Here is a 17,603-nt window from a genome sequence, read left to right on the forward strand (position 1 = left end):
GTGACCTTGGAGGGCTTTTCCAACCTCAGTGATTCTGGGATTCCATTGACAGGTTGGATGGTGGGAGGAAGTTCTTCCTGGAAAGTGTTGTCCAGCCCTGGCATAGCTGCCCATCCCTGGAGGGATTTAAGAAGCCTCATGGACGTGGCACTTGGGGACGTGGGTCAGTGGTGGCCTTGGCAGTGCTGGGGGAACATTTGACTCGATGATCTTCAAGAGCTTTTCCAACCTCAACAATTCCATGATTCCTGCAGTTTCAACACTGGAGCTGCAGCCCTGAACAGGAAGAAAACACCCAACAAACCTCCCAGTCCTTAAGCCAGGGTGGCTACAAACAGCTCCAGCTGGAGATTCCCACCAAGCTGCAGCGGTGCCACCAAGGCTGGGAGCAGGAAACCCCTGGAAAGCCTCCAGCTGAAAGAGCTGGCTGCAAACCACAACCTTGAGCGTGCAGAAGAAACAGATAAAAGAGTCTAAAATACGATGTCAAGCCCCACACAGGGTATTTGGAGGGTTTATGGGCATTTCCATGCCCATCAAGTCCTTGGAAAAACAAGCCCATTTAAGAGCCAGCAATGAAAACAATGTAAAGAAACAGCACTTAAGCACAACGTTTGCCTTTTCCACTGGTGATTAAGCAGTTGCCATGGAAATGAAGCTGATCCTGCCTGAACTACTTGTCTTGGTCATCGTATAAGTATTACTGCTTGCTGTGGTATTTTGCCCTGATAAATATTTAAATTGGAAATCAAAAGACCAGGTTTTTAACTCCTCAGTCCCACACAACTCTCCATCGAGGCTACAAACAGCAGAAGTCCCAGCTGGATTTCTTTGGCAGTCAATTCTGGAAGCACAGTCCCCATTTCCAGACTTTCTTGGACATGTGAAGTCACAGGAAGGACATGCCACTGCCTGGAAGCCAAAGGTTTCTCCAAGTGCTCATTACTGCAATCAAAAAAATGAGATGGAAAAAGGACAACAGGAAGAGTATGGAATATTACACACCATGAGTCTCCTAGAAGGCAAAACAGAGATGGTGGCTACAGGTCCTGTTAGGAAAATGGCATTTTTAATTTAAGAGGTCTGAATAACCTCCACACCCATGTTGGGTCTTCTGCCCCCGACGCTGGCCCAGGAGATTCCTCCTGAAATCCTTCCATGACAGTATCCTCAAACAAAGATGGATTTTGATATGTCCTCCTCTTGAGAATACAGATCTCCCTCGTCTCTGGGGATCTGTCCTGCCCTGCACCATTTTCCAGGGAAAGTATTTGCTCTTTTATTCAGCCCAGATCTCCTGAACTGCAACTCATGCCCGTCACCCCTTGATTTATTCCTTGCCAGTACCATGAAGAGTTTGAGTCCCAGTCTTTGAAACTGCCCCTGCCCTAGCGGAGACTGCTCCTAAATCCCACCTTAACCCCCTCTCAGTCAATCTTAGAGGTTTGTCTGGGACCCAAAACAAACCACTCCAGGTGTGGCCTCTCCAGCACTGAGCAGAGGAACTGAACACTCAACTGTGCTCTTCCTAATGGACCATCCATGGGACAGTATCCCATGCTCCTGCTCAACTCAGCACCCCCTGTGTGGTCCAGGTCCTTTTCTACAGACCCCCAACCCCGGCAGGGTCACCTGGACCCAACTGACAAATGTATCAGGGTCCCTTTCAGATCCAGGTCCACTCTTTGGCTTGACTCCAACAGGCCTGTTCCCTTAATTTATCCCTGGATGCACATTTGCTGAGGATGACTCTGTCCCACCATCCAGCCTGTCAGTGGAATCCCAGAATCACTGAGGTTGGAAAAGCTCTTCAAGGTCACAGATCCCACCCTGTGATCAATCCCCCCCTTGTCCCCCAGCCCAGAGCACTGAGTGCCACAGCCAGGCCTTCCTTGGACACCTCCAGGGATGGGCACTCCAAACCTCCCTGGGCAGCCCCTGCCAAGGCCTCACCACCCTTTCCAGCAACAAATTCCTCCTCCTGGCCAACCTGAACCCAAACCATACACTGCCCACTGCTCTCCCTCACAGCCATCCCGTGGTGTGAGGAATCCCACATTTCTTTGGTTATTTCTAAAATGTTCCCTCAACAAATCATTCAGCCCTAAAGCTGCATTTGTTCATCAAATGAATGGTTTCCCAGAACACTTCTGGCCTCGTGATTTCCAAGCAAACTCGAGACCTTCATTAGGCTCCAAAGACAGTTTGGATCCACAGTTTTCCAACACAAAGTCTAAACATCCCTCTAGTAATTAGTCTGTACTCAAACTCTTCAGCCAGCTGTGGATAAAAAGGCCCTCTTTCCATGACTTCCTCTCCCTCCCATGACACTTATTTTAATGTATTTAGCATGGTTGCCTTGGAGCCCAGCAGGAATTCTCTTAATATTACACCAGAGACCTCAACTGGTTTTCCAGGGCAATGAAGAGTTTTGAGAGGAGAAGAAATCCCAGCAAACACAACCCAAAGGCCTGGCAGACCCAACATTTCCGTGAGCACTGGCAGGAGCACTTCCCTTCCATGGACTTCTAATAGTATGCAACCAAAAACACTGCAGTGAAATTCAGGAATTTCTTAGGGGGGGGGGGGGAAGATACAGGAGCCAAACTTCATCCTGTAAGAAACACTCAGTGTTTGAAAAATAATGATAGGAAAGACAATAATCCTCATGCCACTGAGAAGGCCCATCTTACTCTGCCTGATCAAAAAGCAAAATACTTTCAAGCAGACACCTGGCCCTGCTGAAATCCTTCTCCTGAGACTCCTCTGAGGACAGGAGGCTGTCAGGTGCTCTGGGAGGCATCTTTCTGTTATTTGAGCATGAAAATAGGCACAAGAATAGGGACTATCTGGCACAGCAACACGTTGGATTGGGGGATAAATGGCTTTTGATGAGGAATGTCAGACCCCAGGACGGGCTCTGAAGTACCTGTGACTATCAAACGGCTGCACACCAGTAACCAAGGGCTCCAAAACCAGCTTTGGGGGCCAGAGGAAGGAGAGTTTAATAGGTCAGGGGAAACTTATCCTTCAAAAAGAAGGTTAAGGAACAGACCTGGATCTATTCTGTTGACCTTGCTTAAGGTGAGCATCCCTTGTTGAGATGAGAGCACTCAGGTGTAACATCCCTTTTCTAAATCTGCTGTGTTTCTGCTTCTGGTTTGATTTCCAACCCATTACAGATTCCTAATCCAATCCTGATCACTGAGAAGGAGCTGAAGGTCTTTGAAGCATTCAAATGGACCAACTCAGGCATCCTGGTGAAACCAGGCACGACAGCCTGGGAACATCTGAGGCCATAAAGGAGAGGAAGGAATCACAGCCCTTGCTTTTTTTTAACAGTATCGAGATTGTTTTATAAATTAAGGAGCAAAGACTATCAAATTCCACATGGATAAAGGTACTTGCAAAACAACCAAACAAGTCTTGCCCAGTTATTCTGGGCTCAGCTCATTCCTTCTAAGAGAAACCTCAGTGGAGCCATCCCAGAGCGCAGTGACTCTGAGATCACACTGCCTTTCCAGAGCCCTAAATTTGAAGTCCCACCATAATGTGATCAGAATCTCTAATAATTTCATCTGCTTTAATACGTGCAGTGTAAAGCCCTCATCTTTCACCCCAATCACTCCAATCTTCGCTACATTTTAGCAAGGAACAGAAAACAATCTTCTTGCTATATCCAGCCACCAACAGCCCCGTAATATTTCCATCCAAAATGATAATTTGTTAGGGAGGAATGACTTCAAACAAACCCTAACACCTTAATAAATCTCCAGTTATGCCTAATGTTCTGCATTGAGCTGTGAAGAGCTTGATTCCTTTGCTGCTGCAGAAAACACAAACATCTTAAGTCATGTCTCAGAAAAGACAAGACTCATCCCTTGAAAAAAAATAAAAGGGATTTGGAAATCAAACAATACAAAGTAAAAATAACCATCATTATTTCTAAAGGCTAAAAACCAAGAGAAATAGTCCAAGATTTAACTCCTGACATCATCTCACCTTTTCAGTTTATCAGCAGAACCAGAAAATCAGAATAGAATAGCAGAACCATAATTATCAGAATATCAGAATAGAATAGCAGAACCATAATTATCAGAATAAGATATAAGGAGAAGGCAGCAACTTAAGCCCAGATCAGACCTTGTGCCTCTTGAGATCACAAGAGAGCCTCTGAAGGTGTTTTTCCTCACTGACAGAGTCACTATAGGGGGAAAATGCTGTCAATGGGATCACAGAATCCCACAACCCCCGAGGTTGGAAAAGCCCTCCAAGGTCAGCGAGTCCCCCCTGTGCCCAATGCCCACTTGCCCCTTTTCCCTGTGCTGCAGTAGATAATGCAGCAAGAAGACTTTTCCTTTGGTTAAAACACACTTGGTCAACACTAAACTGCTGTTACTGAGACACACCTGCCCCAGCCCCCTCCCAGAGCCCTCCCTGTGCACTGACAGCACCCACAAGGCATCACAGGGACCAGACTGCGGCTACCAAAACAATTCAGCACAGAAACTACCTCAAGAAAAACCTGAGCCTGAACCTTCTCCCCACTGTGAAATGAGAAAGACTGTTTTTCTTGTTACAGGGCAGGCGAAAATCGCCGGTTTGATGCCGTGGAGCATCATTTCAGTTCTGCTCCAGCGCCTGCCCAGGCACCGTGGAGAGGCTGATCCAGCTCCTCCTGCCAGCCAGCCCTCAGAGCTGCCCTCAGGTGTGCCCAGCACAGCCTGAGCCTGGAATCATGTGCTGAACAACAGACAGCACAGGCAAACAACACTCTCTGCCGTCTCCAAAGCTGGAACATGGGGGTTTTTCCATGCAGGGTGACTGCAATAGCACAAAACCTGGATGGCAGGGTCTCCACACTTCATGGATGAGCCCAGGAAGTGCAAGGACCTCCCAGCAGCTCCTGTGGGCACCTTGGGAATCACCACCACCTGCTCCCTCATACAGCTTCTCACATAAAGCCACCCCTGAATCCTCCCCACAGAAATCCAATGGTCTTCTCCTTCTCTCCACCCTTAAGGTCCCTTCCAAGCCAAACCAGTCCGTGGTTCTTTGATCCTATGACTGCCTTGGAAAATCTGGACACCCCAAAGGTGGGTGATGACCACCCCTTTTTGGGAACATCTTTCAAGACGATGCCCTTGGCCTTCAAAGCCTTTGACAGCACCTCCATTCCAGTGGGGATGGTCCAAGCAACCTCTTGGGATGGAAAGGAGCAAAAGGAGCTTGGTCTGGATGGGCTCCTGGTGTGAACCAGTGCCTGTGTCCTTGGATTTCACTGGGCATTAAGAACAGATGGAATTATTTGCCTTACAGAAATAATGGCCCTTTCCCTCTTTTTCTGTTGTCCCCCCTGTTCACTTTGCCCACATCCCAGTGTCCCACAAAAGTTGGATTCGTGGAGCCAAACCCCACGTTGCAGATTTAGTCCCCTGAAACTCTCTCAGTGTAACTTCCCTAAGTCACCATCAACCTTTAACTCTCTTTTTCCAAATTCTCCCCTCCTTTTCCTTCTTCATCCAGAACCAGGGCTTTGACATGAAGTTAAAGCTCGGACTAACAAGATCCTTGAAGGTAAGATTGTGTCTATGTGGGAACTTCCTTCCAATATCCACTTCCAAAGCTCAATCCTGCCTCCGAGGTGACTCCAAGTATCCACCATCTGTTCTCCTGATCAGCTCCAGGGTCTTGGATGAATCACACCATGGACTGGAACCTGCAGCCTCTTTTAATTGAACTTTAGGAAGCTTTTTTTTAAAAAAAAAGAAAAAGCAATATTCACTCCTTCAAGGCATCCTGGTCTTTAAACTTCCATGATTTAGCAGGAAATTGTTGCCAGAGCACAAGCCTTTTATTTCTTGGACAAATTTATTTGATTAACTGCTATTTTCCTTGACTGAAATATTCTGATTTTGCTTAAATGGAGTTATTTTTAGGGCTGGCTTGAGAAGGGAATCATTCCAATGCTGTAACCATGAAGAGTGCAGTGAGATGCACAGTTGATTTTAGCAGTGACAGTGATGCTCTCCCTCGCTTGTGTAAGGACAAACATATTGAATTACAGACAAAAAGCACTAATTGGGAAAGAGCTAAAGATAAATTCAGCAAAACCAGCCCTGTAGCACAAGGAGTTGCTCAACCTACAGCACAATATTTAATTTCCCTTTTCACTGTTGGCTGCACTACGAACCACCTCGGGCTGACACTGCTTTAGCCACATAATGGGCTCCCAAAAATTTGTGTTTCAAAGGGAATCGTTGCTGTGATTTTTCTTGCAGCACAGACACAGGGATCAAAAAAAACCAAACAACAGCCTGGTTTTCCAGCTCCTGCTTGAAGGAGGTGCTGCTGGGGATTAGGCTGGCTTTTGATCACATCGAGGATCAAGGGAGGGATCCTCACACTGGTTCCTTACACAAACCAGGAAAAAGAGGATATTCCCTTGCTCCTGACTCCAGGAGAGTTGTCTGAGGTAACTCAGAAGAGTTATCCCAAGTTTCAGTAGGGAACCACTACACCTTGGAGCAAACCAGGAGTCAGCCTTCCCTGCCCAGGACCCCTTAGGAATGTCCACCTGGATTTCTGAAGCGGGAAATGCACTTTTTATGGGTTTATGGTTTTCTTATGGCACTCAAGGGAAAATATTGGACATAAAGGGTGACACTGTGTCAGGGGGATGTTCCTGCTGCTCTTGTTCTCAGCAGGATAAATGAGAACAAATAACTGAATCTCCCTGTGTCACCCCCAGAAGCTCATTTTCTGTTGTGCTTTGTCCATGTACATTACAGGAGACAACAATCATTATGTTGTTGTGACTCATGACATGATTAAAAAGGGTAATTTTTAGACCAATATCAGCAGGAAATGATGCTGCCCAACCCCCCTGACTTTTCTGTGGACAGGCACCATTTAAACCTTTGTTTCTATTGCATTTATTCCTTCAAAAGAGCATTGTCATTCAAGTCTTAATACAGGAAAGAAAAAACCTCCAATCCCCACCAAAAAATCAAATAAAGTCAACAACTGACATGCTTCTTGTTTTCAGGATTTATCCTATTTTTCCTGAAAAACATTTAGAAGGAAAACACCTTTAAAAATGAGCATTTAATGCACCAAATGGGAATTAGGCTGAGCTTGAGACAGGTACAAGTTCCCAGAGCCCACGTGGAAAACCCAGTGGGAAGAACCATTTTGTCAGGACCTTCCCCGGCTCCAACCGGGAGAAACCCTTCTCCTAAACTCCAACTGTGAGATTTAAAATAGAAATACCTATTTGCTTTCACAAAACCCCCCTAAGGAGCACCCAGAGGGGACTCCACGTGCAGGCAGCAGCTCAGGCACCCGTGAGGAAACGTCCCATGGTTCCCTCCTCGCTGTTTGCTCTGAAGTGAAAGCTGGGCAGGCTTTGCTGAACCTGAATCCAAATTAATCTCCACAATCTTCTAGAAAATCTCTATTAAAGCTAAAAGCTTAAAGGCTTAACGTGTGTTTAAAGGGTTTGTGCTCAGCCCAGAGCGGAGCCCACGCTCGGCTTCGCTTTCCTCCCCCGGCCCACCGGGAAGGCCAAGGCTTGGCAATGGCTGAGGGGAGGGTTTTTTAAGCCCTTTTGGTGCAGCAACAGGTTTTGTTTTCTCCCCTGAGCCTGCCTGTTGCTAACCATCAGCTGAGACACCTGGAAAAGGCTTTGACAGTTCCTTTGATGTCACCCCTGAGCTGCAGAACATCCCTGTGGAGCTCCCAGGCCTCTCCAGGGCAGAAATATTTTTATTATTTTACATAAACAACTATTACTTAATAGATATAGTACATAAAATACACATTTACATAATATTTATATTATTGATACTCTTTATATACTTTATATTATTATTTTATTTTTCCCTATGTCCCGATTTCCTCCGGGAGAAAAACTAATTTAAAGGTGAATAAATACAAGCTATTCCTCGAGTTTATTTCACTGGATGTCCAAGTGAATGTACTGTGCATGTTTTTTTCTGATTTTAGAAGTCCTATGTTTGAAAAGCAGGTCAGAAACAAAAGCAGACCAAGCACGTGGCATGGGAGGGTCAAAATTAGTCTGACCACTTTAGGGGCATCTGTTCCCCCTGCTTTGATGTGGCTGGAGGGGATTATTTTTCCATCCCGAACCCCCTTTTTAAGAGGGTGCATCATACTTGGGTCAAAGACTTGCAAACTGGAAGATCTTCCAGGTCTTCCCATGGCATTTTTCCCTGAAAACCTCTCTGGAAGACAGGAGCTACTCCTGGAAAAGCAGCAATAATCACCAACACACATCGAAAATGAGCTGCCTCCAAACTGAGCTTCCCCTGGGCGAGGTGACAGGGAGCCCAGAGGGGAGGGATTTTGAACCCATCCCCACCTGCATCCCTATAAATCACCCGTGGGTGTAATTCCAGCTCTCCCAGCACTGGGTGAGGGGGCTGGGGGGGGAAGTGCTGCAGGGGGGATGTTCTGATGTGGGACCAGCCTGGGGTAGGAACATCTCAGGAGTGCTGGGATGGCTGAAAGCATCACAGAGACCTGGGCCTTTCCCTGCTCCACAATTTGGTGACACCATCCTTGGGTTTGGGATCATTTTGCTGCTGAAACGTGGCCTGTCCCCTCCCCGCTGTGGCACCTGATTTCATGGAATCACACACAGGTTGGGGTTGGAAGGGACCTTAAAGCTCATCCCATCCCACCCCCTGCCATGGGCAGGGACACTCCCACTAGCCCAGGTTGCTCCAAGCTCCGTCCAACCTGGCCTTGGACACTTCCAGGGATCCAGGGGCAGCCACAGCATCTCTGGGCAACCTGGGCCAGGGCCTCACCACCCTCACAACCAGGAATTCCTTCCCAATATCCCATCTATCCCTGCCCTCTGGCAGTGGGAAGCCATTCCCTGTGTCCTGTCCCTCCATCCCTTGTCCCCAGTCCCTCTCCACTCTCCTGGAGCCCCTTTAGGCCCTGCAAGGGGCTCTCAGGTCTCCCTGGAGCTTTCTTTCCTCCAGGTGAACCCCCCAGCTCTCTAAATAAGAGGAACTGTTCATTACTGATCCCCTCCAAGGCTTAATTCCCTTAATTTTCAATCCTACCATCATCTCCCAGCCTGCTGAAGGACCAATTTCTGGCTATTTGGCTTTTCTTCTTGTAAACCCAGTGGCTGAAGGTAAATCCCCAGGGAAGGGGATTCCTGAGATATTACAGACGGGTTTGTTCCAGCAGCACAAACCAAAGGAACGTCTGAGAGTGTTAAGGAGTGAAAGACTTGGCTTCGTGTTTTCCTTTTTACTCATCCAACCTGGATTTTCCAAGAATCTCAAGCTTTTTTTTTTCCCTTAGAAACTCACATTTGACTTCTGGAAGAACACACTTGAAATGGGTTTCAAATTCCACCACAGTTTAAAAACCAGATTTTTCCCAGAGAAAAGGGGGTGGGTTATTAAAATGGGTGTTGTTTTCTTACACAGGGAATGTTTGGAATGACTCATGTTAGAGCTTTTCTCTCACACCTTGGCCGTGGGACTCTTTGCCAACAAATAACTCACAAGAGGAATGAAACTAAACCACAGCAAGGCTCTCCCTGCTTTAAGCAAATTGAAATAATAATAATAATAATAATAATAATAATAATAATAATAATAATAATAATAATAATAATATTGAAGACATGAGAAGGAAACATATCAAACACTGCACTCAGGAAAAAACAAAAAGGCAAAAGATGGGGACGGGAGTTGCACTGGATTTGGGGATAAATAAACGAGTGTCATACCTTTTTAAAAATTCCATATACTCAGTATGCTTGATGAGGCCAGTCCTCATCATTATTGTTTGAAAACATTGCCGATCAATAGCCCAAAGTTTCACATTTACGAGAGCTGGAAGACAAAACAAACAAGGGGAAAAGGTGATTAGCAAAGGAGGTGTCGGAGCCGGCAAATCCCGCTGGGAACCGAGGAGGGAACACGGACACGGGACACGCTCCAGCCTGGGACACACAGCTCAAACTGCAGGCAGCACCCAGGGAGGGTGGGGAACAGCCTCGGGGTCAAGGAGGGGGTGGAAAAGTGGTCTGGAAGCAACTGTGGGATGAGAAGAAATCAGGGAAGGCTGAAGGTGAGCGAGGGACGGGGGGATGTTCATCATAACCCGGGACACCGCGGGATTTCGGGAGGTTTTTAGGGCATTATCCAGCAAAATCTGTTAAGGATTCATCCTGCTCCCAAAGGACATCACAAATTCTTCCTTGACTTCAAAGAAACTTCCAGAACAGGGACATTTCCAGAAACAGGCCCTGTTATACCCTAATAATTAAAGACCTCCCAGTCCAAGAGGTTTCGAGACATTTCTTCTCCCAACTTCAGTTTTTCCCTGCTAAATTCCAAGACTTCCATGGAAATGGTCCAGATTTTCATCTGAGATATTTGCATTAACTACAAATGCTTGAATATATACAGTTTATAACAGTTTCTCCTTAGAGAAACAGTTTAATTAAACAGAACTACTCTCAGGTCCTCTACACTTGCATTAATTCAATTTATTTTTTTTCAGAGAGTAATTGCAATAATTCCATCCCCTTCTCCCCATTTCATTACAGGAAAGAGCAACGAGCAAACAGACTTTCAGCAAAATATTTACGAATATTCTCACTGATAAAATCCGAGCAACGCGTTTGCTTTGATTTGCTGGTCCTTAAGTTCCCAAACCTCCCACATAATGAGGTTTTTTTTTCCCCAACTGCATTTGCAGGGTGGAAAACCTTCAAAGTGCAAATTCAACTATTCCTTCTAGAATTGCACAGGAGAACTGATGGACAGCATCACATCCTTTAAAGCCTCTTCTTGTTTTCGAGGCAGAAACTTCTTTTTGAGAAGCATTTAAAATCGAACTGATAGGGAAATAATGACCTTTGGTATTTGGAGATTTAAGTCAAAATTTAGTTTTTCGCTCTCTTCTGAGTGGAAAGGACAACTAATATGAATAGGATCTCTATTTTTATGGGGGGTTTAACTGTATTGCATAAAATAAGAGGGGTTGATGTTTAGATGAGCTCAGTAGACAGGGCTTGGAGCAACCTGGGCTAGTGGAAGGTGTGGATCAAGGGGTTGGATCAAGGTGAGCTTTAAGGTCCCTTCCCACTCAAAATGTTCTATGAATCTGTGAAAAAAATACACATATAGGCACTGAGATATATTTTACATATAATGCATGGAACATCATTTATAATTTTACAGACATCATGCATGTAATTCCATGATCCTTAATTCCATATTATATCTTTCAGTAAATCCATATGTACCCCCCCTGACTGCACACACCAGCCCCATCACAAGGCCCAGGCAGCTCAGGAAAAGTGAAGTGCAGACAACACAGTTGTGTATTAATTCCAATCACTCCTCATCCTTTACACTCACGTTTGTCCTGCCTTAATGACAAACAGCTGCTTTAATAATGGCTAATCAGGGCAGAGGTTTAAATGTCAGGAAGATCCTTTTAATCAAGTGTGAGCATCGTCTCCTGCTGTGCTTAAAACCCTCTGTCAACGTGTTAGAGGGTTCCTGAAGGAACAGAAGGAATTTCCTAAGATTTGATGCTATTAAAGACTTCAAAGTTATGTATTTCAGAGTGCCCTGAGATGAAAAATGGGATGTGTAACACAAAGTCATCTCCACCGTGGAGAACCGAGTTAGAGCAGATGCAGACAGAGGTGACACAGAGATTTTCTGGTCCAACCCCAGATTTTCTGTGAAGCTTGATTTGCTGAGAATATCCTATTCCCTGGCTGCAGGAACTACAACCACAAAGGAACAGGAGAAATAAAATCACGGGAGGAGATGTGTCCTCATCTCTCTGTGAGGGGAGCTTCCTTCCTCAACAACAGCAAATGTCACCCTGCAACCCCAGCAGCTCCACTGGGGGCATGCCACAATTAAAGTTCAGTGCCTCTTTTACATTTTTTCATGCTGAAATGCCATAGCTGGGGTTTGTTTTTAGTGGACAGGGATGCCCAGGCCTGGGAGCTCTCTGTCTCTATCCAATTTTAGGAGCTCTCCAGCTGAGGGTATTGGATGATGCTCTGCAAGTCTGCAGGACACTTGAATTCCACGTTCAAGAAACAGATTTACCTGACTCTGAACCTCCAAGTGAAAGGGATGTGGTTCAAGGGCTGAAAACAAAGCAAAATGCTGCTGGAAAAACAGGGAAGGGCAGCGAGAGCCCAAGCAAAGGAATCAGGGTTTCACAGGTCAAAACTGGCTGGGGGTGGAGATATTACCATGAAAGTTTAGATCTGAAGTGTTTGTCGTGGTTAAGACTTAATTTCTGCTGCCAATTTGATGGAAATTATTTCAATCAATCATTCCAGTAAATTCCTGGCGCCCCTCTCCACATCAAAATCAATGATTAAAGCAAATAAACAAATTTCAAAACGCTTTTCCAAATCCAAGTTCTTCCAAAGAGAAGTTTTCTTCCTGTTCATTTCTCTGGGGCAGCCTGTGAAAATCCATCCCCTCTAATTTAAATAGGGATTGTTCGTTACTGAACCTGTCCAGGGTTTAATCCTCCTTATTTTCAATCCTGCCATCATGTCCCATCCTGCTGAAGGACAAAGTTTTGGCTGTTTTGCTTCTTTTCTTCTTCTGGACCCAGTGGCTGAAGGTCATCAGCTCTGGGGTCAGGTCTGAGCTGCTCCTACACCACGTGCAAAGGCACTGAAATAAGGGGGGCACTGTAAAGGTTGAAATTAAAATATTTACAGAAGAGCCATGTAAGTATTGTTTATGTATATATATATATATATACATATATCTATATATATAGAGGTGGTGAAGTCCTTAACATTAAAAGATGCCTTAAAATCCTTGAAATCAGAGCAGCCAGAGAGCAGTGCCCAGATTATTTCCAGATTAAATGCAGTGCTCATATGGCCCTGCAAACTTTCCACATCTTCCCAAGTTTTTACTTAGTGCTCAGTGAAGCCTTTCCAAGCTTTTTCAAGGATCACTGGGTGAATCATCCTCAGCTCAAGTGTTATCCAACCCGAAACTTATTATTCCCTTGCCCCCCCCCCCAAGCCAGAATTCGTCACCTCCCTTTTGCTTTTAGGCCATTTTATTCAAATAACTCTTTGTTTTTCCACCTTCAGGCGAAGAACCAGCAGCATCTTCATGTCCTCAGGGCCTTTTGGGCAGACAAGCCATAAAATTTCCACTCAGATTTAAACATCCTCCCACCTGGGGTGTGATTTTGAAGGATTATTGTGCCCATTGCTACCGGGGGAAGCAGAGCCATTGCCAGTTGCTTGTGTTTCATCCTGTTTATCGACCAAAATGAGGATGAAAATCACATTTAACTAAGCAGAAGGAGCACATGGAACTGTTTCAGCCCCCAAAAAACACCGTGAATCATGGAGGAGGCTCCAGCAGCTCTGGGATGAGGCATGGAATGATGCCCTGGGGGTGGAATGGCTGGAGCGAGAACAAATTGCTTTATTCTCAGGTGTTTCTGTCTCTAGTTTTTAATCAGAGCAGCACTGTGACAATGACACTCCATCCTGATGCTCTCCTGTTTCCAGCAGGTCCTTTCCTATCTTTCCTTAGGGAGATTTTTGTCACCTCTCAGGGTGCAAAGAAGGAGCAACTTCACTTTGACCAAGGATAGATGCAGAGGCAGATAAAATTCCCACTGCCAGAGGCCAGGGTTAGATGGGATATTGGGAAGGAATCCTTCCCTGGGAGGGTGAGGAGGCCCTGGCACAGGTTGCCCAGAGAAGCTGTGGCTGCCCCTGGATCCCTGGAAGTGTCCAAGGCCAGGTTGGACCAACCTGGGCTGGTGGGAGGTGTCCCTGGCCCATGGCAAGGGGTGGGACTGGATGATCTTAAAGATCCTTCCCAACCCAAATTCCATGATAATCCCGACTTTGCAAGAGAGATGTAAAATTTAACAGCACTAAAAAGATCTGACCACATCCCTCAGCCCGTGCTAAGGACAATAATCTGAATAAATAAGCAGACATCACGGAGCATCCCAGGACTTTTCTTGCCACAGGAACCAAGTAACCCAAAATCTGCCCCAAAATCCACCTTCACCCAAGCTTTCAAAGAAAACTCCATGTTTCCTGATGGATTATTCAGGAATAACCCCACCCTGGGCCTTTTTACTCATTGAAATGTTTCCCTAAGGGTGTATATTGTCATTTGGTTTGACCTAACAAATTTGATCTAATACATTGTTTGATCTAATATATTGTCATTTGGGTTGATCTAAAATAACTCCCAGTCTTTGTTGGCTCCCAAAAATGTCTCCATCCTCTTCTGAAGGCTTGTAACTCCTCAGCCTTAATGAGAAGGGGTGACAAGGATTAATTAAGCTTTAGGGAAGTGTTCAGTCGGGTCAGGTATTTTCCTCGGAATTTCAAAACACCTGTACCACAAACCCCACTAATTAATGTCCTAATCTGCTCTTTTCAAGCTCACTGGTATTTTACATAACCTTTACCATGTCACCTCTTACTCAGCCTGGCTGTATAAATGTAGTTTTGCTCTTCCTCCCTCCCTGCAACACAGAGGTTTCTCTGGGTTTTTAATTAATCCTTGTACGAGCACGAGCTCACCAACTACTTCAGAAATCAAAATTATTCCAGTCCTGAACGTTGAAAGCTGAAATAGTTCCTTATAGTTAAGAGAGAAGAAGTTGAAAGCCCCCAAAACTCCTTCCAAGTCCTGTTTTGAGCCAGATGGAGAGTGATGTGAGATTAATGGAAAGCCAACAAGGGTTTAATGCAGGTCAGAAGCCTCAAATTTAGTTGCTCAAACAACTGATTTAATGCACTGAACACAAGAGAGGGGTTGAGGTAAAATGTCTCCAACTATTTGAGGAAGGAAAAGGAGAAAACAACCCAAATCTCTCAGCCTGGGTCACATCAGCTCCCAAGGCAAGAGCACGGAAGCATCACCAAGAAAGAGGAGTGAGGAAAGTAAAATATTCCCTTTAAAAGAGACACATCAGTTCTGGCTCGTTGCCCAAAGAAGCCCCAAACCCTGAGGAAAATTAATATCCCCAATTAAAGGAGGGATTTTAACACTTAATAAAGGGGTGAGGCAGCTCAGAGAGACTCCCCAGCCTGGAATTCCAGCTCCTGGAATACAGGTGGGGCAGACTCAGGGCTCTATGTTTTGGGAAGGGGGGAATTGCTGTGATGCTGGAGAAGAAGGAAAGGCCAGAAGAACTGGGGGGGACTTTGTGGGATCGGGGCAAAAATAGTAGAGGTTCTAAAAGCAGATGGAAATCCCAGGTGGAAACACCTGCAAGTCATTTGGTTTCTTACAGAATCACAGGATCATGGAATGGTTTGGGTTGGAAGAGACCTTGAAGCTCATCCCATGGGCAGGGACACCTTCCACTAGCCCAGGTTGCTCCAAGCCCTGTCCAACCTGGCCTTGGACACTTCCAGGGATCCAGGGGCAGCCACAGCTTCTCTGGGCAACCTGGGCCAGGGTCTCCCCACCCTCACAGGGAACAATTCCTTCCCAATTCCTGCCCTCTGTCCTTAGGAAGCCATTCCCTGTGTCCTGTCCCTCCATCCCTTGTCCCCAGTCCCTCTCCAGCTCTCCTGCAGCCCCTTTAGGCCCTGGGAGGGGCTCTCAGATCTCCCTGGATCCTTCTCTTCTCCAGGGGAACCCCCCCAGCTCTCCCAGCCTGGCTCCAGAGCTTGGGGTCATCATTAGGATGATCTGCACAAGTTTGGAGCTGGTTTGGTTACTTTTAGGAGGTAAAGGGTTAAATTATGATTAAAGCCAGATATTTAAATCCCAAGCTGGGATCCTCAAGAGCCATTTGCTGGAAAATTGCACTGGGGCTGAGTATTTCAGGGATGATTGAAAAAGAAAAGAAGATTTTACAGTCCATGTGAATGAAAATACTGCTTTAGGGACACAGGGCTACCAGAAGTCATGGAAAATGGGGGAAAAGGTGGTTTGAACTCCACAAAGGAATGAGATCCTTTCCTCTGTCTCTCACTCAGCCCTGCAACACAACGTGATACTAAAAGACCCAAAATAAGCAGTTCAGCTTCATCAACTGCCTTTTTTTCCTAAGGCACAACATCACACAGGTCCAAGGAATGAAGTTCCAGCTCCAAGTTCTCAAGAATGGGTTTGGAAGGACAACAGTTGTTTTAAGAGCTGTTCCCAAAGTAAACAAACGGTTGTTTTACAGCTTTCTCTTTTCAGCTCCAGGTGCTGCCTGACTATTTAAGCCACAAAAGTACTTCCCATGGCCAACTTCCAGCTCACTGGAGCACAGAGAGCAGCAGGGGGGCCATGTGGAAATGCATTTTCACAGCCAGACACTCTCATTTGTAATCCTGCACCATGGGACACTTTAATTCCTGGTAACAGCCAGGAGGAAAGTGCCAGATAGACCTTCAGTGGGGACAACTGATTGAGCAGGGACACCTTTCCAGCCACATGCTTTTCATTGATTGAAAAGGCTAATTAAAGTGGCTCTTAGAATAGAGGAGAAGATGGAGAAGAAGCAGAAGGAGAAGGAGCAGAAGAATCAGAAGCAGCAGCAGCAGCAGCAGAAAAAGTAGCAGAAGAGAAGAAGGAGTAGACACACAAAAAAAGAAGAAGCAATAGAAGCAGCAGAAGAAAACTCAGGAGAAGCAGCAGAAGGAGAAGAGGTAGAAGCAGGAGCAGAAAAAACAGAAGCAGAAGAAAAAGCAGCAGGAGAAGAAGAAAAGGCAGGAGCAAAGCAGAAGAATCAAAAGAACCAGAAGCAGCAGCAGAAGGAGCAGAAGAGGCAGAAGTAGAAGAAGGAGCAGAAAAAGCAGAAGCAGCAGAAGCAGCAGGAAAAGGAGAATAAGAAGCAGCAGAAAAAGCAGCAGAAGCAGAAGAAGAAACAGGAAAACCAGCAGAAAGTGAAGAAGGAGAAGAAAAAGCAGAACAGCAGCAGAAGAAAAAGCAGCAGAAGAGGCAGAAGGAGAAGGAGGAGCAGGAAAAGCAGAAGGAGCAGAAGAAGAAACAGCAGGAGAAGCAGAAAAAGCAAGAGCAAAGCAGAAGAACCAGAAGCAGAAGAAGCAAAGCAGCAGAAGGAGCAGAAGAAGGAGCAGAAAAAGCAGAAGCAGCAGAAGCAGCAAGAAAAGGAGAATAAGAAGCAGAACAAGAAGCAGAAGCAGCAGCAGAAAGAGAAGCAGAAGAAAAAGTAGAACAGGGGAAGCAGCAGGAGAAGCTTCCAAAGGGAAGATGACACCACTGGTTTTTGGAGCTGCTTGGTAGCTTTTCCAGGAGCTTTTGTCACATGTTTTTTACTTCTTTTCCTCAAGTTCAAGTGCGTGGCTTGAATTCATTTTGCTGCTGAAGCTCCAAGCTGCTCCCTGGGGCTTTGGGTAGGGAAAGGCTAAAGTGCACCCTGAAATGATGGCACAAAAAATGGGAATAGAAGGGGAAAGCCAAACTGCAGCTGGGTGTGTGTGAAGCAACAGGGAGAATCTCTTTTTTACAGGGCGTTAGGAGTGGAATCAGCAGTGAACTGATGAAGGGTTTATATATATATATAAAATATATAAAGCACAGCAGTGAAATCAATCATTGTGGAAC

At 45.7% G+C, this 17,603-nt stretch overlaps 1 protein-coding gene across 7 annotated transcripts in view; it reads right to left on the reverse strand.

Annotated features, from left to right (window-relative positions):
* PRKG1 (protein kinase cGMP-dependent 1) overlaps positions 1–17,603 on the reverse strand; it is a 395,239-nt gene that overhangs the window by 143,519 nt on the left and 234,117 nt on the right. For all 7 annotated transcript variants that reach the window (XM_027665603.1, XM_027665605.1, XM_027665602.1 and 4 more), the window contains one exon: positions 9,779–9,884. In XM_027665603.1, the coding sequence (XP_027521404.1) occupies positions 9,779–9,884 (106 nt within the window). The remainder of the gene's footprint in view (positions 1–9,778; positions 9,885–17,603) is intronic.

Source organism: Corapipo altera, unplaced genomic scaffold, assembly GCF_003945725.1.
Source record: "Corapipo altera isolate COAL_440 unplaced genomic scaffold, ASM394572v1 161, whole genome shotgun sequence".
NCBI classification, from domain to species: Eukaryota; Metazoa; Chordata; class Aves; order Passeriformes; family Pipridae; genus Corapipo; species Corapipo altera.